The sequence below is a fragment of the Pantherophis guttatus genome, chromosome 4, assembly GCF_059756535.1.
Source record: "Pantherophis guttatus breed Tessera chromosome 4, ASM5975653v1, whole genome shotgun sequence".
Classification (NCBI taxonomy): domain Eukaryota; kingdom Metazoa; phylum Chordata; class Lepidosauria; order Squamata; family Colubridae; genus Pantherophis; species Pantherophis guttatus.
The window spans coordinates 16939685-16966195 of NC_142066.1; the positions used below are offsets into that span (position 1 = coordinate 16939685).

Sequence of the window (26511 nt, forward strand, 5' to 3'; positions counted from 1 at the left end):
ACCAAGGATTGAGGTTCAAAAGCTGAGGTTCCAGAAGCACATTGATTCACCCATACTGAAGAATGAATCTGAGCAGTGGTGAAATCTAAAAATTTTCGCCACTGGTTCTGTGGGCGTGGCTTGGAGGGCGTGGCCAACATGACATCACTCATGTCACTCTTGCTTTCTTTTTTTCCTTTCTTCTCTCTCTCTGTCTCTGTCTCTGTCTCTGTCTCTCTCTCTCTCTCTCTCTCTCTCACACACACACACACACACACACACACACACACACACACACACAAACATACACACACCTGGTCTGAGCAGCTGCTGTGGGAGAAGGAAGAAAGTACTCTGGGAGGGCAGGTGGCCTGGTCCAGAAGCGGCACGTCCCCCATCATGGGCTGGATACAGCCAGTGGGACCCGAGGTGGAGGAGAAGGCAAGCGGCCAGCAGTCACCCAAAGGCCCCACAGAAGCCGAGTGTGCCAAGCCCAAAAGGTGAGCGAGCCTCGCCATGTTCTCTTTGGCTGAGCACAGTGGTGACTCTTCAGCTGAGCACAGTGGGTCTCCCTTCCCCACCGCCAGCATCAGCCTTACATCTGCCCGCTCTCCCGGAGCTGCCCATGCACACCCCAGCAGAGCAGCAGTTTCGGCTCCAGCAGTAGCATCCAGAAAAGGAAGAAAGTGAGTGGCCCCTCTCAGTGCCTCATCCGCTACCCCTCTCCGCCCCAGCGCAATGGTTGTGTCTCCCCCAAGGCTGCCCGGCCAGCGGGAAGCAACTCTCTCCCACGCAAAGGTTGGATTTCTACTGCGAGTGACAAGAAAAACTAATCAGTCCTCAGGTTGGATGTGTAGGGTTTCTCTTCCTTCCTTGTGAATTAAAAACCCACATTAGAACTGCGGAGGAGAAGGAGGAAAAGGGGGGCTTGCTGCACAAAAGCCACAAAGGCTGTGCAAAGTTGCAAATCTCGGGCAAGCTTGCAAAACAAACTCAATGAACCTGCAAGGAGGAGGAGGAGAAAGTTGTGGTCATCTTGCCTTCCCTCTTGCCACTTGAGCCTTGCCCAGCCTTGAAGCTGGTGGAGGAGAAGAGGAGGATGAGGAGGGCTGCTTGGAATGATGCCTGCATTCTCCCCTCCCCCATGGGGCAAAGGTAGCAGCCGCTGTGTTTTTTATCCAAGGGTGTGGGATTGGGGTTAGCCAGACACTGACCTCAGAAGGCAAGCAGTGTGCGGGACCTTTGGGAAGGCAGCCTGGAAGGCAGGCAGGCATGGCAGGGCTTCAGGGAAGGGAGTAAGCTGCTAGCTCCTTCCTCGCAGCCCTGCCATGCTTGCCTGCCTTCCACGTGGGCTTCCGCTTGCCTGCCTTTGCAAGCTGGCCACCGGGACTCCAGGAAGGCAGCATGGAAGGCAGGCAAGCATGGAAGGTCTTTGGGGAAGGGACTAAGCTGCTAGTCCCTGCAGCCCTGCCGTGCTTGCCTGCCTTCCACGTAGCTTTCCGTTTGCCTGCCTTCGCAAACTAGCACAGGGATGCAAGGAAGGCCACGTGGAAGGCAGGGAAGCAAGGCAGGACTGCGGGCCATGAACTGGTTCAGGGGCATGGCCAGCCAGCCATTTTTAAATTATTATTATTTATATGCCGCCCTTCTCTGGAGACTCAGGGCAGCTTACAAGGCAAGCTTACAAGCAATAGCCTTCATATTTTTGTATATTTTATACAAAGTCAGCTTATTGCCCCCACAAACTGGGTCCTCATTTTACCTACCTTAGAAAGGATGGAAGGCTGAGTCAACCTTGCGCCTGGTGAGAATTGAACTCGCAGTAATTGCAGGTAGCTGGAAGCTAAATATGAATGAAGCATCGGAAAAGACGCCTGGAGAGTGATTGGAGGACAAGCCGATCTGAATCTGACTGAACACAGATGAGATCTTATATTAAGTCCTACCTAGTGGCGACAAGAGCGGTGAAGTCTAGCTACTTCTCCGCTCTTATTGCATCTGCAGAGAACCTCCCAGCTGCGCTGTTTAGGGTGACCCGCTCCCTACTTCAGGTGGGGGTACGGGAAGATCCCTTAAAGGGTCGAGCTGAGGATTTTGTACAATTCCTGCATGATAAAGTCGCTCAGATTCGGGAAGGTCTGGACTCCGATTGGGTAGATCCAGGGGAGGAGACGGGGGCAGGTCTTGAGAGCGTTATCTGGGAAGAGTTTGACTCTGTGGCTCCTGAGGATGTGGACAGGATTCTGGGCAAGCTTAACGCTGCCACATGTTTATTGGACCTGTGTCCCTCCTGGTTGGTACTGGCCTCCCGGGAGGTTACACGAGGCTGGCTCCAGGGGATTATAAATGCTTCTCTGAGTGAGGGTGTCTTTCCCGCTGCCTTGAAAGATGCAGTTGTGAAGCCCCTCCTCAAGAAGCCTTCCCTGGACCCGGCTATATTATCAAATTATCGTCCAGTCTCCAATTTTCGCTTTGTTGCGAAGGTTGTTGAGAGTGTGGTGGCGCGACAACTACCCCGATACCTGGATGAAGTTGTCTATCTGGATCCGTTCCAGTCGGGTTTCAGGTCACGATACAGCACAGAAACGGCATTGGTCGCATTGGTGGATGATCTCTGGAGGGCTCGGGACAGAGGTTGCTCCTCTATCCTGGTCCTATTAGATCTCTCAGCGGGTTTTGATACCATCGACCATGGTATCTTACTGCACCGCTGGAGGGGTTAGGAATAGGGGGCACCATGCTTCGGTGGTTCTCCTCCTTCCTCTCTGACCGTTCGCAGTTTGTGTTGGCAGGGGGGCAGAGGTCGACCTTGAGGCACCTTATTTGTGGGGTGCCGCAAGGGTCAGTCCTCTCACCCCTTCTGTTCAACATTTATGTAAAACCGCTAGGTGAGATCATCCGTGGTTTTGGGGTGAGTGTTCATCAGTATGCCGATGACACACAGCTATACATCTCCACCCCAGACCACCCCAATGATGCCCTTGCTGTGATGTCCCGTTGCCTGGAGGCCGTGCGGATCTGGATGGGGAGAAACAAACTCAGACTCAACCCCTCCAAGACCGAGTGGCTGTAGCTTCCGGAGTCCCAGTATAGTCAGCTGGTACCATCACTGACAATAGGGGATGAGATCTTGCTCCCCACAGAGAGGGCCCACAACTTTGGTGTCCTCCTGGATTCACGGTTATCTTTAGAAGATCATTTGACAGCCGTGGCCAGGGGTGCCTTTTATCAGGTTCGCCTGATCTGCCAGTTGCGTCCCTTTCTGGACTGAGACGCCTTGCGCACGGTCACTCATGCCCTAGTTACCTCCCGTATGGACTACTGTAATGCTCTCTACATGGGGCTCCCCTTGAAAAGCACCCGGAGGCTCCAACTGGTCCAGAACGTAGCCGCGCGGGTGATTATGGGTGCAGCTCGTTACGCCCATGTAACACCTCTCCTACACGAGCTGCACTGGCTCCCGGTGGTCTTCCGGGTGCGATTCAAGGTGTTAGTTATCACCTTTAAAGCGCTCCATGGCTTAGGACCTGGATACCTACGAGACCGTCTTTTGCCACCAATAGCCTCCCACCGATCAGTTCGTTCTCACAGGGAGGGACTACTCAGGGTACTGTGAGTCAAATTATGTCGACTGGCGACTCCCAGGGGGAGGGCCTTCTCTGTGGGGGCTCCAACCCTTTGGAATGAACTGCCCCTGGAGATACGGAATATCCCTGATCTCCGTGCTTTCCGCCGTGCCCTCAAGACCCTGATGTTCCAACAGGCAGGGCTAAACATACAAACATGCGAATGATTTTTTAAATGTTATCTAATTCTGGGTTTTATTTAATTGACCAAACTAAGTAACAATTTTAATTAGCAATTTTATGATGTTTGTGTGTCTATATTTTTCTTGACTGTACACCGCCTTGAGTCCTACGGGAGAAAGGCGGTATAGAAATATAATAAATAAATAAATAAATAATAAATAAATAAATAAATAAATACTACCTTTAACAGTAGCATTAGTCTGCTGTGCCACTCAGGCTCCCTCAGCCATTGCTACCAGTTCAGCGAACCAGCCCCAATCTCCACTACTGGTTCACCTGAACTGGTCCGAACTGGTAGCATTTCACCCCTGAATCTGAGGTTGGTGTAAATTTTCTGAGAAGGTGCAGCTAGTGGCAACATGGGGGAAGGCTCATTTAAATTGATGACCCCATTCTTTTTCAGGAGAGAGTACCATGTGTCAGTTTGGCTCTCCAAATGGGACAAAATATCCTGAGATTGGGGCTGTATGTGTTCAAGACGTTGATTGGCTGATTTCTTTTGTACCTTGTCTGGCTGATAAGAGATGGATTCTGATATTCTCTTGAGATAAGTTCTTCGGCTTCTCTAGAGAAGCAGAGAAGATGATGACATATATAGCTGTACTATTGCATTCTGCCATGCTTTCAAACTTAGCAGGTTGAAAAATTGGAATACCTTGGTTTTTTAGAATGGCATTTATTTTTAGTGAAGTAAATGGGAAAAAACCTTGAAAATCTGGCAAAGCTATTCTAAATATCAACTTATTTCTGGCATAATTGAGGAAAAGGTATTCTGAATCTCTTTCTTATGCCCTGCCTTCCCTTTCCTGAGGAATATCTACTGTAAAAGTCTTTTTCCTCTATTTACCTACACTTTGCTAAGATTCCCTTTGCACATACTGATCTTTAGTTCTATTTCTTTGGCATGTCCTTTAAATATGTAATGCTTGTAATTGTCTTAATAGGTTGTCTATTATTAACATATATACCACCATACCATCCTGTCCCTGGAATCTCAATTACATCAGGATTTTGCCAGGAGCAGACAATGAACTTACAATGCAGAACTCATCTCATTCAGCAAAAAACTATAGATATCTATTCACCAGAATAGGAGTGATACTAGAAGATGTAAGGTATTGCAAACTTTAATGCAACCTATTAAACATATTGTGTAAGATTACCCACAATGTGCATTTTCTAATTCCTAGAAAACCTGCACAAAGCAACGGCAGAGTTGATTGCCTCGATAGCTGAATTGGACATCCAATTATGAAGCCGCTGTGATACCCCATATATGTTTTGTATCTAGTTACTTGGCTTGACTGTATATGTTTACTGCTCTAATGCCATGTTCTCATCATAAATTAAATAATGATATCCATAATGGTAGGATTCCACAGGATCCTCCTTCCCCCTCTTGCCCCAATATTGTGAACCCATCCAGGAATACACTCAGCTGAGATGAACCTAATAGATTCCAGGACAATATATCATTGCAGATCACACCAAATCTCAAATGCATTTTTAAAAAGATACATCCAGCTGAATGAAACAATGAACTGGATGTCTAAAATAATTGCCTTCACCTTCAAGCTTAACCCAAAATAATCAATGCTCCCCTTATGCATTAATCTAAGTAGGGCAGAATTAGATCTCATCCAAGGAACAGGAATAATAGTGACATAATTAAATAAGAAGACAAAGGTTGGGCAGTAGCAGGGTGGGTTCTACTTATCTTTACTATTGGTTTGCGTGCGCATTTCGCTCTTCTGCGCATGCACAGGACAAGTGTTTTGGTGACGTTGGGGTCGGTGGGCGGAGCCTCCTGCCAGTTTTACTACCGGTACTATAGAACTGGTGAGAACCGGGGGCAACTCACCACTGGACAGTAGTCATTATGAATACGATTAATTACTCAGGGAAGCTGAGAAGCAGTTCTCCAATGCCATCTTCTTCAAACACATCTCCTCTGTTCCACAACAACATTTCTTTTAGGCTTTCATGACTAAAGGAGGACAAGAACACATTGTCCCCCTGTTTTTGACCCAACACCTTACCTGCTATACCAAAGTGACTCTCAAACTTTCAAAATTGTGGAAAAGAATTTTAATTTGGATTTTCCTCTACCTTAAAAAAGGATTAGGGGAAATATTAAGATGCTTTAAGTGGCAAATAAGACACATAATATCCCTAATTTTGTATTAACAGCATATCAAAACACCCAAAAAGATGACAAACCTTTTCCTTCACACACATACCAGGGATGCTTTTTAGTTTTATGAGTGATATAAAATAGACATTTTCTTTCTTTTGATAGGGATGTTGTGAAGCTCTTGGAATGCAGGATTTAAATCCATTGATTTTTACATTCAAGCAGATTATATCTTCTTGATTGAAATGAAAGTCAATGTAGAGAAAAGGCAAGAAAAACCAAAAGTAGACATATAGACTGGGTGTAACTGGCAGTAATGTGAGAGGGATCTTGGGGTCTTAGTGGGCAACCAATTAAATATGAAGCAACAGTGTGTGGTGGGAGCCAAAAATTCTAAATTGCATTAACAGAGGGATCATAATCAAGATCAAGCGACGTAGTAAAACCACTCTATAAAGTCTTAGTAGGACCACACTTAGAATACTGCATCCAGTTTTTGTCACCACACTATAAAAAAGTTTTTGAGACTCTAGAAAGAGTGCAGAGAAGAGCAACCAAGATGATTAGGGGACTGGAAGTTAAAATGTACGATGAATGATTTCAGGTAATGGGCATGACTAGTCTAGTGAAGAGAAGGACCAGGAGAGACATGATAGCAGTGTTCCAATATTTGAGTGGTTGCCACAGACAGGAGGGGATCAACTTATTTTCCAAGGCACCAGAAGTCCATGAAACAATGTATAGAAACTGAACAAGGAGAGATTGAAGCTGGAAATAAGGAAACACTTTCTGACAGTGAGAGCAATTAACCAATGGAACAGCTTGCCTTCAGAAGTTGTGAGAGCTTCAACACTGGAAGCTTTCAAGAAGAGACTGCCATCGGTCAAAAATGTTGTTGGGTCTCCTGCGTGGGCAGGGAGTTGGACTAGATGACCTACAACATCCCTTCCAACTCTGTTCATCTGTTAAAAAAGCTATTGCCTACTACTCTGATTAGGCCTGAGAATCATTATCTAACAATCAACAATTATCTAACAATTAAAAAGTGATTAGGGGACTTTTTTTTAGATTGTGAAGTGAACTTCTCAGAAGAATTGCTTTCTATGTCCTATTGATGTAGTGATAGAAGGAAAAAGACCGTACTTCAAATTGGGGGTGGGTGGGACCTATATGCTGAAAGCAACTAATTAGATTTCTTTCAAAGGGTACGGTGTTAAAATCATTTTCATTTTTTCATTAGTTGCTCCTTCTTATTCAGATTAGGTCTCAGAACAATGATATAGCATTTGGGGGAAAATATGCAGCCCAGTAATCCAGCTGCTGAAGCCAAAATGGAGAAGATCTCCACAGCCACCATGTATTTTCCCTTGGTACTCAAATAGGTGGGAACAAATGATACCCAAACACTACAAAAGACCAACATGCTGAAAGTGATAAATTTGGCTTCATTAAAGCTGTCAGGCAAATTCCTAGCTAGGAAAGCCACGGTGAAACTGACAGCAGTCAAGAACCCCAAAAAGCCAAGGACTATATAAAACATAGTGGTTGAACCTTCATTACATTGCTGGATAATTTCTTCAGCCATGGAGTTCCTGTCAGAATCTGGGAATGGAGGAAAAATTGTGAGCCACACCACACAAATGCAGAATTGTGTCAAGGAGCAAGATAGGACAATAGAGATAGTCAGCCCTTTTCCCACCCATTTTCTCATTTTGGATCCAGGTTTGGTGGCCATGAAAGCAAGGACCACTATGATTGTTTTCCCCAATATACAAGAAAGGGCTACAGAGAAGATGATGCCAAAAGCAGTTTGTCGCAAGAGACATTTGACTTGGTCAGGTTGCCCAATGAAGAGCAAAGTGCAAAGGAAAGAGAGCAGGAGAGCAGCAAGAAGGCTATAAGTGAGGTTCCTATTATTGGCTTTCACAATAGGTGTGTCCTGATGTTTAATGAATATCCTGAGCACCACAGCTGAGATGACAGAAAAGGAGACTGCAATAACTGCCAAAGAAATCCCCAAAGGTTCTTCATAAGTTAAGTAAATTATACGTTTTGGAAGGCAAGTATCCTTATCCTTGTTTGGATATTGATCCTCTGGACAAGGGAAACAGTCATCCAAGTCTGAAAAAGAAACCATTCATAGAAACATTATCTCATCATTTCATTTTCAGTATATTTCAATTTTACAGACATCTGTAGACTTAAGTAGATCTCAGTTTGATTACTAGAATGACCTTCATATGGTGCTGCCTTTGAAGACCATTTCAAAAGTGTAACTGGTTTGCATTGCAGTGGACATACACTTAATGGACATGGCTCCAAGTTGCTTAGTCTATGCAATTCCATTTTCTGGTTATCACCATTAAATCCCTGAATGTCATAGGGCCAAATTATAGGTGAGATCACCCTTCTTCAATGGTGTCTGTCTTTCCCAATAAGTCCGATAGATGGGCATGCTACAGAGTTTTGTGCTAAATGTTGCCTCTGGGAGTTCAGAGTTGTATCTGGTCTGTACTGTCCAGTCTTTTCCAATACTTTTCCATGTATGTGAGTTTCCTACCCTTTTATCCTTGTAGCAGGTTTGGAAAACCTTATTGTTCCTCTAAAGTATTAGAGGAATTAGGCTAGAATGTAGGTTGACTCAGGAGCCTGATTTATCTGGTACCTGATGGCAGGGGTGATTTGTGTTTCTAAAGATTTTGGTAAGCTACTGAGGTTTATTATATGAGATAGGCAACCATATACATTCCAGAATCAATCAATCAATCAATCATTTGGGTGGAATAGGAAGTAAAAACTAGTAAAAGCCATGGAAAAATTATCAATGAAAAATTACCTTTATTTCCAAAAAGTAGTGACAAAGGTTTCTGGAAAAATGCTGTTTATAATATTTCAAGGAAACATAAGAAGGAATAATTCAAATCTACTGTTGCTTAACGTTAAAATGAACTGATTGGTTTTATCACCAGGTAGCTCACTGAAGTATGAAAAAAAAAATTAAGAATCTAAATTGTAAAATTCAAGAATACGATAAAGAAATAATGGAATCACAAATAGAAGAAAAGTAGATATTGGAAGTTATTAATACATTGAAAATAGGTAAGACACCATGGTTAGATGGACTAGGCGTAGAATATTATAAAAATGTTAAAAGACTATTGGTGCCAAAGATGAATATATAAATATTAAATATATAATATTTAATAAAATAATGGATGTGGAAAATATTCCACATTCCTGGAAGCAATCTTTGATAATACTGATAGCAAAACCAGATAAAGATCATACAAACCCAGGATCGTATAGACTAATATCCCTTATTAATCAGGACGCTAAGATTTTTACAGCAACATTGGCAAATAGTCTGAATATATTTATAGAGAATTATATTAAAAATGACCAGTGTGGATTTATAAGAGGCCAACAAATGTCAAATGTAGTAAGAAGGGCATTAAATGTAGGTTACTATATAAAGAATCAAAAATTAAAGGCAGGTTTATTTGCATTAGATGTATTTAAGGTGTTTGATTGTGTGGAATGGCCTACGTTGAAGATATTTATAGAAAAGTTAGGTTTTGGAAAAAAAATTAGAGAATAATTCAGAGAATAAAGCAAGAATAATTATAAATGATGGTATTGCAGAGACATTAACCTTAAGCCGGGAATGAGACAGGGTTGCCCTTTATTCCCAGTTTTATTTGCATTATTGATGGAGGTTTTGGCAAATGCAATTAGGGAAGATTCATTGATTGAAGGAATTGGTGTACATAAAAAACTAAAATAAATTTATTTGCAGATGATACATTATTAACATTTCAAAATTGCGTAGTTATTATACGGAGGATATATTTACACCTGAACAAATTTTGATAATATAATGGATTACAAATAAACTGGAAAAAATCAGAAATGATGTTATATAACCATAGTAAAGAAGAAATGGAGGAAAATATGAATTAAAAATAGTAGAGTTGAAACAATTAAGGGAAATAGGTGAACCTATAGAAACGTATTGGTTTTAAAAATTGCTAAGATGATTCAAAACCCTTTTTTAAAAAAAATTGCTAGAACTATGGAATAAATGGAGATACCAATTAGTGCTAGGAATTTCTCCTTTAACACCAGTGGTGGAAATAGAGAAATTACCTAAGATTAAATTGAAAGAATGGATTAGTAAATTAAAAGAAAATCAGATGTATAAATGGGAAGAATGGAAGAACAAGATAAAAAATATAACACAACAAAAGAATGCTTTATCAGATATTAAATTAAATTGGTTGAATTAAATACAGAGAAATGGATAAAAATTGAAGAAAGATTTGAAGAGAAAGATAGACAGTTAAAAAAATTTGAAATGATTATAAAAGAATGTCAGGTGAATGAAGAATATATAGGTAAAGGAAGAACTGGGAAAATATAGAACATTACCTGAATTAGAAGGTCAGGCAAAAGATTTAAAATTAATTTGGGAATCAGATTTAGGAGAAATAAATGATAATGATTGGAAAAATATTTGGAACAGAAGGATATATAAGAATATGTCAGTTAGAGTTAAGGAAAATGAATATAAAGTGATATGGAGGTGGTATCTAACACCAGGTAAATTAAATCAAATAGATATTAAATATACAAAAATTTGTTGGATGTGAGAGAAAGAGGTTGGAACATATAAACATATGTGGTGGGATAAAGTTGATAATGGTAGCTAGATTAGTGATGGCTAAATATTGGGGACAAAATTGGGATATTCAAAGAAAATGAGTGGTATAATGAAATTTGGAGTATGGCAACAAATGATAAATTAACAACAGAAATTAAATTTTAAAAAGGGATGATTAATGTAAACAATTATAATGAAATATGAGGCGATTTTATAAAAACAGTGTTGTTGGAAGGCAAAGGGAATAAACCTATTCAAGAATATATGTTGTTTTGGAGGGGATAAGGGCACAATTGGCATATATTGTATATCTTTTAGTTGTTATAGAAGAAGAAATATAAGAAATATAAGGGGGGGAGTCTCAGGGGGGATGCACTGTTTCAATAAGTTGCTACGCTCAATATTTTCAATCATCATACTATTTATTAAAGATATTTATTTATTAAAAATAACCCCCATTTATATTTATTATATCATTGAAACATATAATATAATTATATGTTCTAATAAAAAAAATCTAATAAATAAAATAAATAATAAATAATTCTTTGCTTACCCAATTGATTAGCTATCTTCCCATCTGGACATATTTTACAGTTATAGCAACAGGATAATTTCCCTTCCACTTTTATCTTGCTGTGGCCAAGAGGACACTTCTTGTTACAGATGGAAAGAGGTAATGCCTGCTCAGAAAATAAACCAAAATTCACAGAAAGAATGTAATCTTGGTGGATTGTTTTTTCCATCAATTACACATATGCAAACTCTTCATTGGAAAAATGTGGAATATGTTCCGCACAGCCTGTTTTCACTTAAAACGCACCCGTTTTTGGCCTGCAGAGTGTAATGAGGGCCAGGGAGGGCGAAAACACAACACACAGAGGGTTCAGGAGGGAAAAAATGCCTGTATTCAGTCTATAAGATGCACCTAAATTTTCACCCACTTTTGGGGGAGAGGGAAAGTGCGTCTTATGCTCTGAAAAATACAGTATGTAGATGGTATGTTTTCTTTAATTAAAGAATGTGATCAACCATCCCCTATTTCAGAGGAGGTTATTAAAAAGTTAATTCTAAAGTGTTGAAATCATGAAATTTGTATTTTTTTTTAAAAAAAAATCATTCTGTTTTAATAAATTTTATTTATCTTAAAGTACATACACCTCTAAAGAATTACCCACTTACTCCTTCGGGCATTGCAAAGGGCTGGAAGACCACATCCTGCCAACTGGTTTGGAGCTACAAAGTGGTTATATCATTCTGAGGGTGGTTGAAGGACTAAGCTAAGATCCTATCTCCTCCCTTCCTTCTCATCTTGTCAATCTTAAATCAATTTCAATGTCAATATTTATTGTTTTAATGTTTTACAATTACAAGCCACCTAGTGTCACCTCTAGGTACCCATTCCTAGGTGAGATGGGCAGCATATAAGTTTAATAATAAATAATAATACATGTAAGTTGATCCCAATTTGCGCCCAAAATTTCTGCTGCTAAGTGAGACAGTTGTTAAGTGAGTTTTGCCCATTTTATGACCTTTCTCACCAGAGTTGTTAAGTGAATCACTGCAGTTGTTAATAGCAATAGCAATAGCATTTAGACTTATATCACAGTGTTTTACAGCCCTCTCTAAGCAGTTTTCAAAGTCAGCCTATTGCCCCCAATCTGGGTCCTCCTTTTACCAACCTCAGAAGGATGGAAGGCTGAGTCAATCTTGAGCCTGGTGACATTCGATCTGCCAAACTGCTGGCACCCAGTGATCAGCAGAAGTAGCCTGCAGTACTGCACTCTAACAACTGCACCACTGCGGCTCTGTGTTCAGTTAGTAACACAGTAGTTAAATGAATCTGACTTCCACAGTGACTAGCAAAAAGTGATCACACGACGCTGGACACTGTAGCTGTCATAAGTATGAGTCATCTGAATTTTGATCACATGACCATGAGGATGCTGCTATGGTTGTAAGTATGAACAGTGGTCATACATATCTTTTGTCAGTGTCATTGTAACTTCAATGAATAACATATGGACTGCTCAATGCTTCCTTACTCCAAATGTTGCTGTGATTGTTATTGTGTAATCATTTATTCCACAGGTATCAAACTTGCGGCATTCCATTGCTGTCACATGACATATAGTGACATTTTCCCCCTTCATGGAGCTGGGGTGAGCGTGGCCTGCATGTGACACAGCTGGCCTGCGGGCTGCCAGTTTGACACCCTTGATTTAGTCCATCAATCTGTGGCTAATAATTTTAGGAAAAGGGAAAAATGAGACATACCTGGTTAAACATGAGAGGCCAAACAGCTTCCTTGTCAGAAATGGTGAGGAGCTTTTCTGAAAGAGCCAGGTGGTCAATCTTTCCAATTTGGATTTTCAGAAAGGACTTATTTGGAAATGTGACCCAATTTAAAATATCAAGTCCAGTTTCTAATTCCCCATTAGGACCAAAGGAAATCTGTTCTCCAGCACTGTTGTTAAAGGAGACTTGTTGCAAAAAAAGGTGGAGCTAAAGGAAGATGACAAAAAAGAGGAAAAAACCAGGAATGTTATCAGGCATCTTTGAAGGGGATGGGAACATTTCAATTTTTTTCTTCCAATTTGGCCTAGGTTTAAAGAAAAGTAAGCTCTTCCATTTTGCCTTGGTCAAATTATTTCAAACTGGTAAAAAAAATATAGTTTTATCAAATACATTTGAAAAACTGTCAGATGAGAATTCCAGCAGAAAATCCAGAAAGGGACAGATCTAGGAAATTACTTTGCTTTGATTGAGCATTTCAGAAATGGGGAATTCAGTGTTCTGCCATATAATAGGCAAGATAGAGAGTTGCATGTTTAAAGGAGCCAGAATTGTGTTTGCACAACATTGGAAGGGCGAGGAGATCCCCACAGAAGTAAAGATAATAACGAAAATTTTAGAATGTGCAGAAATGAATAAACTAACATTTCAAATTAAAGAAAAGGAAGACACTGAATATTTTGAGGTATGGGATCTGTTCTATCGATGGTTAAATAAGAGAAACAGGAGTTAGAATCTCGAGGATGACAAGAAAAAGATTAATCTCACTACTAGGGTTGTTTACTGCAAATTATTAATTTTGATTAATTTTGATTAGTTAATGTTATGAGGGAAAAGCACTGTTAATTATCAAGTTACCATTAGAGGATACTATTATTATGACTATGACGAATACTACTCCAAAGAACTGTAACCAGGCAACACACTGTATATATGGATTTTGAACATATTGGTCTTTTTTATCTATATTATTATTTTTTAAAAAAGAGAGAGAGAGTGGCATGGTTGTCTAGTGGTGAAAAGCCTTGCATCCCTTTTAGAAGATTAAGAGTTCAATACTAAGCAGTGAAAACTGTTTCTCCATGAGGGTACAAAGAGAAAATATCTGCTATGAACTCTGGGTGGTGTCAGGAAGGGCAACCGGCCAGTAAACACTCAGGTCCATTCAGTTGCCCCATCTCTACCCTGAATTAAGGGATTACAGGGTCATAAAAAAAGACTTAGTGTAGGCAAGGTAGAATTCTCTGAGGCAGACTATTCTAGGACAAGATGGCTTTTACTTCCATCGGGGGTAATTCTGGGTGTTACTTTTGAGGGGAAAAAAATTGAACTATTCTTCATGCAATTCATTGACAATTTTGTTATTCACTGGAAGTAACACTAAGTATAGTTACCTTTTGAATCCATACCTTTGACACCTTTGAATCTTAGTTACTCAAAAATTAAGTTGGTGAGGAATAATAATGCTATTCAGTAGTAAAGCAGTTTTCATTTTCTACATATAAAATTGTTAAATATAATGGATTGAATAAGATCCTCTACATACCATTTAAGACATAAAATGAAGTCCATATGTTACATATTTTTGTGTCATATTTTCATATGAAAATATCAACTACTTCTATATAGCTTTCAAAACTATCTATAAAGAATTCTAACTGTTAAAACAACAGAACGCAACAAAACAACACAAAACACAAAACCAGTCTCCTATTCTGGTACTTGGTGATTTCCCCAAATTTTGTATTAGCCAACATTACTTGCCAGGGTGATTGGAGGAAGAGCTTCCATCTCCTCTCATTCATTTTTTGTCTCCCTTTGAGTTTGGCGGAACGCATGGCCTTCAGAGCATGTGCCACAGCATAGACAGCATTATAGACACTGTAACTGTGTCCATTCACAGTGGTGTCAAAGACAGAATTAGGAAGACTCTCCAGCTTCTCTTCTCCAGTGCAGATCCTTTCAGCATTCTCATCTCTAATATCACTGGAGAAGGAGCATTCAAATGCATCTTTCCAGAAATCCCTAATAAACCCATCATCTTTTTCTAAGTTTGGGTTTCTCTTCTTCATAAATTGTTGGAATCCGGTCAGCTCCTTTGAGTGAATTGCAAAAGAAAGTGCACCATGGAGAAAATCAATGGGCAATGGTCTTTGCATTAGAATGGATGTGAATTCCATCTGGGCTCTCATGATCCAAACTTTGGCCGTTCTCCCCTTTGGAATGTTATCATAATTGAAAAAATAGATCATTAGCCTCAAAGGCACCAAGCCTGAAATTTCAGCACTTAAGATAACTGCAATGACTGTACTCTCCATGATCACTTTGAATATTTTACCTGTATTTTCTATCCACTCAGCAGCTTCATTACCATATCTTATCTGGGGAAGACATTCTATAAAGTCAAAGCAGATTCCTCTCTCTGAAAACATGGAAAGTCTCTTCTGAATAAATCTGTCTTTATCTTCCTGAAGCAGAGAAACTAACCCAACCCAGGTCCATCCAAAATGCAACAATAAGTGCAATATTCCTTTAAATTGGTGGTTGTCATCCAGGAACATCCATTTGACAAATGTTGCCGTTTCAGTATTCATCAATGGAGCTGATCCATATGTGATCTAAATTGAGAAAGTCAGAAGAATATAGGAATAAAGGGTCTCTTCCACAACAACAACAATAATAACCAATGCATGTCTATTTATTTAATCCAATACCTGGGTTTGAGTGGGATAGAAAAATAGTGTGCATAAAAATTAGTTTTACACGACGTCTGCAATTTTGCTCATCAGGCAAAAAGGGACAGCCCTTTCAAGATGTTCTTAGTAATGGTTTTGCTCAAATTCTCATTTCAGTGACCCACCTTTTGAATATAATTAATAGCTGGTGAACAACTCATATTGAACCATTTTTTGTCTCACCTGGGGAAATTTGTAGTTGCACAGAGAGATTGCCATGTTGAGACAGGTGTTACTCTGGGGTCCTCCAATGAAAGCTACTGTGTTGATCTGCTCATTGCATTTGTAGTTGGGTATAAATTCATCTTTTGTAGATAGAAATTCCATTGATAAATGATAAGTTGTACTTTCCAGAGGATAGTCAGTAGCAATATGGAAACCAAGGCTAATATTGGGTATAATCCCAGAATGTTCATTGATCTCCTTTACAGCAAATGCAAGAGCCAAAGTGTGCTGGTAATTATGAGTGACGAACCTTCAGTGAGAGTTAGATATTGTCAATATATTTCTGTTTCAGAATTATACATACAGAAAGATATAAATTAGTGCTTATTGTTTGTTCTGGACACCTGGAATTTGGTCACTATCAAATAATAGCCCTAGATTGTATCAACTAGAAAGCACTAATCTACCTGTGGCTACTTAACATTGAGCTAAGGTGGCATTTACTCAGACCCCATTTGAAATACTGTGTACGGTTCTGGAGACCTCACTTTTTTAAAAAAAGATATTGATAAGATTGAGCGAGTCAAGAAATAGGCAAGAAAAATGGTGCACAGTTTGAGGGACAAAACATATAAAGAAATATTAAAGGAACTGAATATGTTCAGCATAGAGGACAGAAGGAAAGGGGGACATGAGTGAAATCTTTAAATATATTAAGGAGTATGAATAAGATTGTTTAAGGTAGTATTCTCAATATTAATTAAAACATTAGAACATGGGATCATAATCTCTAACTGACAGGAGGGAAGTTCAAAACTATTGTTAAAAGGTATTAACTTCACAGAAAGAGTAATAGAACCTTGGAAACAACTTCCAGGGGAGGTAATGGATCAAACACCAGTTTACTGAGTTTAAACATGAAACACATCCGTTTTCTATGTTTCTATCTGATTTCAGTATTATCTATATCTTATCTATATTTTCATAGAGAAGGAAGACAACTCAGACTTAAATGTATAATAGTCTAAAATATGCACTAGACAGTTTCTCTTTTATATCTGGATGAAATGAAAGACAAATAAGCTCAAGAATAACCAGAGGATATCTGCAATATTTAGATTAGTCAGTTTCTTGAGGAGAAAAAAAATCATGCAGTATTATCTATATCCTATCTGTATTTTCTAAGGGAGGAAGCCAGCTTCATTTTACACCCTAAACATATTATAACCTAAATTATGCACTAGAGGGTTTCCTGTTTTATATCTGGATGAAATAAAAGGAAAAAAACACCTCCAGATTCAACAGAGAGCTTCTGCAATATGTAGATTAGTCAAACTTTTCTTTACTTTCAACAAGGAACTTTGTTGAAGGAAGGAAATTTTTGAGGAGAATGAAATTCATATACTTTACGATTAAATCTAATAATATTCATCTCAATTTCAACATCAATGTTAGGACAGTTCTGAAATTAAAAAAGACTAAATATGGTCACTGGAACGGGTCATATCCACTGACTAGTAACCAATACTTTTAAGCATAAAAGCGAAAGAAAATACATTTAGGTATCAATGAGGGCAAAGAAGAGGTGCGGGATGAGGAGGAGGAGAAGTAGTCAGATACTTACAGGTACTGATCAAGGACTTTATAACCGGGAAGGCTATGAAAAGTGATCTCATTTGAAAGAAAGAGAACCTGATGAATAATAGCAGCAATGATTAAATCTCCAGACTGATAGTATTTATGAACAATTGGAAAAGGACGACTAAGTTTGCAGGTGTAAGGAGGAGAAATGCACATCATAGTTGGGAAAAAAAGGAAAACTAATGTTCTGAATATAACCCATTGACTATAATATGTAGTCATTGTAGACCTCAAACAGTAACTCTTAAGTTACCATTCAACTGAGTAGCTGATCATTCATTAATATTATCTAAACTTAAGACAATGAATTTTATTTAAAGTTAAAAAAATGAAGTGTCACAGATGAAATACTAATCCTACCTACCTGCACGTCTGTATTTCTAAGCAGATATTAATAAAATGCAATGTCTTAATCCGGGGTGATCATTTTTACAGTGGAAGCTGGAATTCCCTAATGATTTGAAGAAGAAGGAACAATAACTATCTTTAATCAGTAATCAGTATTATTCTTTGCAGCAGTACTTTCAAAAATATCAGAAGGAAACATGTTTATCGTATTGCAATAGTCCTTGCTGCATGGTTATGAACCTTTGGAAGTAAGGCATGAAGCAAAAAAATAGGGGAGTAAGAGTTTTAAAATGAAAACACCACTAGAAGGGGAAGAAAAAGAATAGAAACATACCCATTGAGGTCTTTTGGCCCACCAATTTTGCTTCATACATATTACTTTTTTAAAAAATATTTAATACTTTGCTTTAAAATAACTTAAGTTATTCTGTTTTTAATGCTTAATTTAATTGTATACCACCCAGAACGGCTCTCTGAGGGAGATGGGAAGTGAAGAAGAATGAAATACACATACATACATACATACATACATACATACATACATACGTAGAATCTCCCTTGAATACTGTAATATTTATTCAAGTCCTAGAAGGACATAATCCTGCAATTCAGAAGATAGATTCAGTTGGAAATGGAGCTTTGGAATGTGAGTCTACCCTGTTATGGTAGAGTTATGCTTCCCAACTAACAGATGGACATGTTGAGAATGGATCTCAAGATCTTGCAGCAATCAGCAGAACATTTAATAATAATAATAATAATAATAATAATAATAATAATAATAATAATAATAATAATTGCTTGCCACATGCAATTCAAATTACTGGTAATCAGCATTATATCTCTGAATATCAATGGGCCAATTTATATGTGAGACCACATTCAATGGTATTTATCTTTCTCATTAAATCAGATTGATGGGCATGCCCCAGATCTTTTATGTTAAATGTTGTCATATGGGGGTTTGGAGTTTTTATATTTTATTTATTCATTTTTATTGATTTATTTTGTCAAGCATGTCTTAGATAACAGCTATAAGTATAAAAGATGATTATTAATACATGAAATTGATATGAATTAAAGGGGACATTAGAAAAGTAGGTACATTGGTGCACTTATGCACACCCCTAACAGATCTCTAAGGTTAAAGTTTTGGGGGTTTGGGGAAGAAACTAGAGTCAGGTAGTGCATTCTAGGCATTGACCACTCTGTAGCTGAAGTCGTATTTCCTGCAATCAAGTTTGGTGCGGTTTACCCTAAGTTTGTATCAATTGTGTGCTCGTGTATTGTTGTGGCTGAAGCTGAAGTAGTCATTGACAGGTAGGACACTGCAATAGATAATTTTATGTACTACACTTAGGTCAGACCGAAGGCAGCATAGTTCTAAGTTGTCTAAGCCTAAAATTTCAAGCCTGATGGTATAAGGTATTCTGTTGCAAGCACAGGAGTGGAGGACTCTTCTCTTGAAATATCTCTGAACTCTCAGTTGTATTAATGTGTGATATACAGTGCAGGTTCCAGACAGATGAGCTGTATTCGAGAATTGGTCTAGCAAATGTTTTGTATGCTCTAGTTAGCAGTACAATATTACTGAAGAAGAAGCTAAACAAGATTAGGTTACCGGTAGTTGCATCTGGTCTGAAGCATCCAGGATTTTCTACCCAAATTATGAGACATTCCTAATCTTTTATCCTTGTGGCAGGCTCGGAAATGTTCCCCTAATGTGATGCGCTAGGATAGGGGTTGACTCATGAGGCTGATTAGTCTGATACCTCATAATATTTTTTTTAAAAAAATGTATTTTTAAAGGTTGAGGTAAGGCACCTAGGTTTATTATATTAGATAGGCAACCTTATAAATTCAAAATCAGTCAATCAGTCAGTCAGTCAATCATTCAATCAATCAATCAATATTATAGGTAGAATAGGAAGAAAAAACAGGTTGAAACCATGGGAAAAAATTAACAATGCAAAGTTACCTTCAGTTCCAAAAACAAAGGACAAAAGTTTCTGATAAAAGCTGTTTATAATTTTTGAAGCAAACATACGACGGGAGAATTCAAACCTGATGAATCTATTGATAGTCCAACTTAGAATGAACTGATTGGTTTTATCATCAAGTAACTTACTGAAGTATGAAAAAAAAAAACAACCAAATTCTTCATATCAATATGTTAAATCACCATAATAAGAAAGTTGAAGAATTAGGAGCTCAAGTGCAGTTTTCATCTATACTTCCAACATACAATGAGGGAACAAAAGATTTTAGAAATGAACCACTGGCTTAAAAACTGGTATCATCAAAAGAACTTCAGTTTCCTAGACCATGGATTCCATTACCTATATGAAGGGCTACCGGAAAGGGATGGACTGAACCTCACAAGAACTGAAAAGAATATATTCCAAAAAATGACTGACTCATCTTATTAGAAGGGTTTTAAATTAAATTTGAGAGGGAAATAAAGGAAGAAGAAGGAGAAGGAGAAGGAGAAGGAGGAGGAGGAGAAGGAGGAGGAGGAGGAGGAGAAAACACAGTGAAGTAGAGAGTGATGGGAAGAATGGAAAACCCAGATACACAGTAGTAGATATAAGAAAGATACCCAGATCCATAAAGGACTGAAATGCGTATACACAAATGCTCAAATACTAGTACATGAAGGTAAATATGATATAGTTGCCATTAATGAAACATGGTGGGAGGAAACTTATGCCTGGAATGTACTGATGGAAGGATACAAACTATTTAAAAGAAACAGATCTAACAAAAGAGGAGGTGGAGTTGCATTTTATATATAAAAGATCACTACGTTTCTACAGATCACTATATCTCCCAGTCTAGCACAATCCCAGTGAAGAAGAAAAATAACAGCTCTCAAAAGAAACCAGTATGGCTGCACAAAGATATTTCTGATAAACTGAAAGAAAAAAAGGACAAGAACAATAAAAAAAAAATGGAAAGAGGGGAACATAACTAAGGCAGAATAGCAGCGTACAGTGTAGCCGGAATCTGCAAAGATGAAGTCAGGAAAGCTAAGGCTCAGAATGAACAAAGATTTGCAAGAAAAGTCAAAGATAATTTTTAAAAAAGTTTCTAAATAACAAGAAAAAAAGTCAAGGAAACAGTAGGTCCACTAAAGAGAGGACATGGCAAGGAAGTAAGAGGCAATGCTTAACTCATTCTTTGCATCAGTTTTTAAGCAAAAATAAACTATAGCTCAACCTACCAGAAACCTAACTGTAAAAGATAGACTAGAAATAAAAATTAAAATAAGTAAGAAAATGGTTAGAAAACAACTATCTGATCTTGACAAATCACTGGGACCTGATAGTTTATATCCCAGAGTTCTGAAGGATCTGGCAGATGTTATCTCAGAAACATTGTGCCATGTCTTTCAAAAATCCTGGAACACTGGGGAATTACCTTAGTACTGGAAAAGAGCTGATGGGGTTCCCATCTTAAAAAAAGGTGGGGGGACTGTCCCAGGAAACTATAGTCCAATCAGCCTAACATCAATACCTGGGAAGATACTGGAAAAGATAATTAAAAAAAAAATCTGCAAACATCTAGAAACAAATAAAGTTATGACTAAAAGCCAGAATGGGTTTGTTAAAAACAGATCATGCCAAACCAATCTTATTTCATTCTTTGACAAAGTGACTAAATTAGTAGACCAGTGAAATGCTGTGGAGATACCTATAGTAGAGACTGTAGTATATATAGTATAGGCTTCAGCATGGCAATCAACAAAGTGGTATAAGGTCTCCTGCTTGATCAGGGGATTGGACTGGAAGACATCCAAGGTCCCTTCCAGCTCTATTCTGAATCTAATATTTATTAAAATTCAGCCCATGTTTATATTTATTATATCATTGATGCATTTAATATATTCCTTTGCTTACCCAATTGGTCAGCTATCTTCCCTTCTGGGCATAATTTACAGTCATAGCAGCATGATAATTTCCCTTCCACTTTTATCTTGCTATGGCCAAGAGGACATTCCTTGTTACAGATGGAAAGAGGTAATGCCTGTTCGTAAATAAAAGCAGAATTCACACAAAATTTATTTTTGGGAGATTATTGTGTTCATCAATTATACATATACAAACTATTCATATTTAGTCCAAGCATTGATGTTGCATTTTCCTGTTTTCTTCTCCTCACTATTGGAGTTACTATCCCTTAAAAAATAATAAACATGAAATGTATCTGTATAGAATTATAGATAAATGAATGTGTTACAAATGTAGAAACAGATAAGAAAGAATTTTTCCATCATATCCTTTCTTTCACTGATTAGTTCATATTTTATTTTTAGAAAAAAATACGTGCACACGCTTCCTCTTTAATGAATTTTATAGGTAATGTGCAATCTTAGTGGGAATGGTGCTGCATTTTAAGTAGACGGATGGATGGATGGATGGATGGATGGATGGATGGATGGATGGATGGATGGATGGATAGATGGATGGATGGATGGATGGATGGATGGATGGATGGATGGATAGATAGATGAAAGATAGTAAGATAAATAGCATTTTTTTAAAAAAATCATTCATTAGAATACATTTTGATATGGATTCAATGTATGTAATGTGATTGTGCATATTTATATGTATATTTATGGTTTAAGCTACCCAGAGGTGCATGGAGGCAAGATGAGTGGGAAACAAATTAAAAAAATAAATAAATAAAATTTAAAAAAATTGAAATATATTCCAAAAACAGAGTTTCTGCAGGCTATTTCAATTGTCAGACAAAAGTGATTTAAATTCTGGATGATATGCCATGATATTACTCTACTTGGATTAGCAAAATAACTATGTAGCTAGATAGACAATTAAAGTCTTCTGCAAAAATTTTCTATTTTTGTCTTTCCCTTCTTTTTTTTGAAAACATTTTATTAAAAGCTTTAAATGGAATGTAGAAACTAATGAACCAATACAGAATAAAAAATATGATGAAAATTTGAAAGAAAGAAACAACAAAAGTTTTTAAAAATGGTTAAAAAGAGAAAGAAGCAGCTCCCAATTTATTTATTTTTTTCATCAGGACAAGATTTACTGCAAAGTCATCTCTTATTCTAGAATTATTCTTTTTGTAAATCATTGAAACTACAGATCATAAATGCATTTTTTTTCTTTTTTTCATGCAAAAAGTGTTATTAATATTAAATTTTCTCTAATCAAAGAATTTGATCAACCATCCCCTATTTCAGAGGAGGTTATTAAAAAGTTAATTCTAAAGTATTGAAATCATGAAATTACTTTTTTAAAAAGAAATCATTCTATTTTAATAAATTTTGTTTATCTTAAAGTACATACACCTTCAAAGTATTTTGCAAATGCACTTAGAAAGACATCCTGTATACTAAGATAGCTTATCATTGAAATTAGAGAAATATTTTGTATAGTCAAATCCTAAACTACCTCTTTAATCCAGTAAAGAAGAACATTTGTAGCTCTGGACTGAAATGAGGGGTGCTTAATGCTCTCTGAACTTGGTACCACAATGATGCCATGAAGATGCTCCTATGCTTGTAAGTGTGAACAGTGGTCATACATATTTTTTTTTCAGTGTCATTGTAACTTCAATGAATAGCATATGGACTGCTCAATGCTTGCTTACTCCAAATGTTGCTGTGATTGTGATTGTTTAATTATTTACTCCACGGGCATCAAACTTGTGGTGTCCTATTGCCATCAAGTAACCTATCATGACATTTTTCCCCGTCATGGAGCTGGGGTCAACATGGCCTGCATTTGATGCATCTGGCCTGTGGCTGCCAGTTTGACAACCCTGATTTAGTGCATCAATCTGTGGCTAATAATTTCAGGAAAAGGGAAAAATGAGACATACCTGGTTAAAGATGAGAGGCCAAATGGCTTCCTTGTCAGAAATGGTGAGGAACTTTTCTGAGGAAGCCAGGGGATCAATCTTTCCAATTTGTTTTTTCAGAAAGGACTTATTTGGAAATGTGACCCAATTTAAAATATCAAGTCCCGTTTCTATTTCCCCAATGGGGCCAAAAGAAATGTGTTCTCCAGCACTGTTGTTAAAGGAGACTTGTTGAAAAAAAAAGGTTGAACTAGAGGAAGATGACAAAACAGAGGAAAGAAACAGGAAAGTTATCAGGACTCTTTGAAGGGGATGGGAACATTTCTATTTGTTTCTTTCAATTTGGCCTAGGCTTAAAGAAAAGTAAGCACTTCCATTTTGCCTCAGTCAAACTATTTCAAACTGGTAAACAAAATATATTTTTATCAAATGCATTTTTAACTCTCAGCTGAAAAACTGTCAGATGAGAATTCTAACAGAAAATCAAGAAAAGAGCCGAACTGAGAAATCACTTTGCTTTGATTGAGCATTTCAGAAATGGGGAATTCAGTGTTCTCCCATATAATAGGCAAGATAGAGAGTGACATCGTGACCGAGTGGTGAAGACCCTTGCATCCCATTTAGAAGGTTAAGAGTTCAATCCTAAACAGTGAAAACTGTTTCTCCATGAGGGCACAAAGAGAAAATATCTGCTATGAACTCTGTGTGGAGTCAGGAAGGGCATCCGGCCAGTAAACACTCAGCTCTATTCACTTGCCCCAACTCTACTCTGAATTAAGGGATTACAGGGTCATAAAAAGAGACAGTGTAGGCAAGGTAGAATTCTCTGAGACAGACAATTCTAGGTCAAGATATCTTTTACTTCCATCCAGGGATAATGCCAGGTGTTACTTTAAAAAAAATAATAATAAACTTGAAATATTCTTCATGCAATTCATTGACAACTTTGTTATTCACTGGAAGTAACACAAGTATAGTTACCTTTTCAATACATACCTTTGACACCTTTGAAACTTAGTAACTGAATAATTCATCTAGTGAGGAATAATAATACTATTCAGTAGTAAAGCCATTTTCAAATTTCTACATATAAACTTGTCACATATAATGGATTGAATAAGATCCTGTACATATCATTTTAGACATAAAATGAAATTCGTATGTTACATATTTTTGTGTCTTTATCTAAGCCTTAGATTTATATTCCTTTTGTTATTTTCTTTCATATAGTAGAAGTATCTATAGAACTATCTATAAAGCATTCTAACTGTTAAAACAACACAACAAAACCAAACACAAAACCAGTCTCCTGGTCTGTTAGTTGATGATTTCCCCAAATTTTGTATTAGCCAACATTACTTGCCAGGGTGACTGGAGGAAGAGCTTCCATCTCCTCTCATTCATTTTTCGTCCCACTTTGAGTTTGGAAGAGCGCATGGCCTTCAGAGCATGTGCCACAGAATAGACAGCATTATAGACACTGTAACTATGTGCATTCATATTGGTCTCAAAGACAGAATTAGGAAGAGTCTCCAGCTTCTCTTCTCCAGTGCAGATCCTTTCTTCATTCCCACCTGTAATATCACTGGAGAAGGAGCATTCAAATGCATCTTTCCAGAAATCCCTAATAAACCCATCATCTTTTTCTAAGTTTGGGTTTCTCTTCTGCATAAATTGTTGGAATCCGGTCAGCTGCTTTGAGTGAATTGCAAAAGAAAGTGCACCATGGAGAAAATCAATGGGCAACTGTCTATGAATTAGAATGGATGTGAATTCAATCTGGGCTTTCATGATCCAAACTTTGGCTGTTCTCTCCTTTGGAATATTATCATAATTGAAAAAATAGATCATTAGTCTCAAAGACACCCAGCCTGAAATTTCAGCACTTAAGACAACTGTAATGACCGTACTTTCCATGATCACTTTGAATATTTTACCTGCATTTTCTATCCACTCAGCAGCTGCATTACCATATATTATCTGGGGAAGACATTCTATGAAGTCAAAGCAGATTCCTTTCTCTGAAAACATAGAAAGTCTCTTCATCAACAAATTGCAGCTTCCTCCAATAACACCAGCGGAAGTGCAAAAAAGTGTGCTACTTGGAACATCGTACGTCTTAAGAAGGTACTTGGTTGATACCTAGGCCGCTGGCAGCAAGCCATATCATTAGATACGGATTAGAACCAGTCAATGGTATTTGTGATGCATTTTTGAATGTTCAGTTGACTGAGTTTCATGTTTAATGAATAAAGTAAATAATAATAAACAACAACAATAACAATAAACCAATGCATGCATGTTTATTTAATCCAATCTCCGGGTTTGAGTGGGATACAAAAATGTGGTGCTTAAAAATTAATTTTACATGACATCTGCAATTCTGCTCATCAAGCAAAAAGGGACAGTCCTTTCAAGATGTTCTTATTCATGGTTTTGCTCACATTTTCATTTCAGTGACTCACTTTTTGAATATAATAAATAGATGGTGAGCCACTCATATTGATCCTTTTTTGTCTCACCTGGGGTACTTTGTAGTTGCATAGAGTGATTGCCATGTTGAGACAGGTGTTAATATGGGGTCTTCCAATGACAGCTATTGTGTTGGTCTGGTCATTGCATTTGCAAAAGATAAATTTATCTTTTGTAGATAGGAATTCCATTGCTAAATGATAAGTTATAATTGCCACAGAATAGTGAGTAGCGATATGGAAACCAAGGCTAACATTGGGTAAAATCTCAGAATGTTCATTGATCTCCTTTTCAGCAAATGCCAGAGCCAAAGTGTGCTGGTAATTATGAGTGAAGAACCTTCAGTGAGAGTTAGGATCTGTCAATACATTTCTGTTTTAGAATTGGACAGGTGTTTTAATTTATACATATGTATTCATAAAGATATTCATTAGTGCT

The 26511-nt window shown here is 37.8% G+C and overlaps 1 protein-coding gene across 1 annotated transcript; it reads right to left on the reverse strand.

Moving 5' to 3' along the window:
• Positions 1-7079: 7079 nt before the first annotated feature.
• Positions 7080-25518, reverse strand: LOC132710029 (vomeronasal type-2 receptor 26-like). Its single transcript, XM_060685344.2, has 7 exons — positions 24961-25518; positions 23431-23586; positions 15796-16035; positions 14638-15495; positions 12860-13087; positions 11139-11265; positions 7080-8043 (listed from the first exon to the last, which is right to left on the reverse strand). Exons 1-7 carry the CDS (start codon positions 25516-25518, stop codon positions 7148-7150), a joined length of 3063 nt encoding a protein of 1020 aa, XP_060541327.2. The 3' UTR covers positions 7080-7147.
• Positions 25519-26511: the final 993 nt, after the last annotated feature.

Excerpts from the sequence above, each read along its gene's own strand:
- LOC132710029 (XM_060685344.2), bottom strand. The coding sequence starts at position 25,518 with ATGGAAAGTACGGTCATTACAGTTGTCTTAAGTGCTGAAATTTCAGGC. Across the intron at positions 16,036-23,430 it reads ACAAGTTTGATGCCCGTGGA|GAGATCAATGAACATTCTGG; the intron begins GTAAATAATTAA and ends TTTGCTGTAAAG. Across the intron at positions 13,088-14,637 it reads TCCTCCAATCACCCTGGCAA|CTCCACCTTTTTTTGCAACA; the intron begins GTAATGTTGGCT and ends ATCTTCCTTTAG.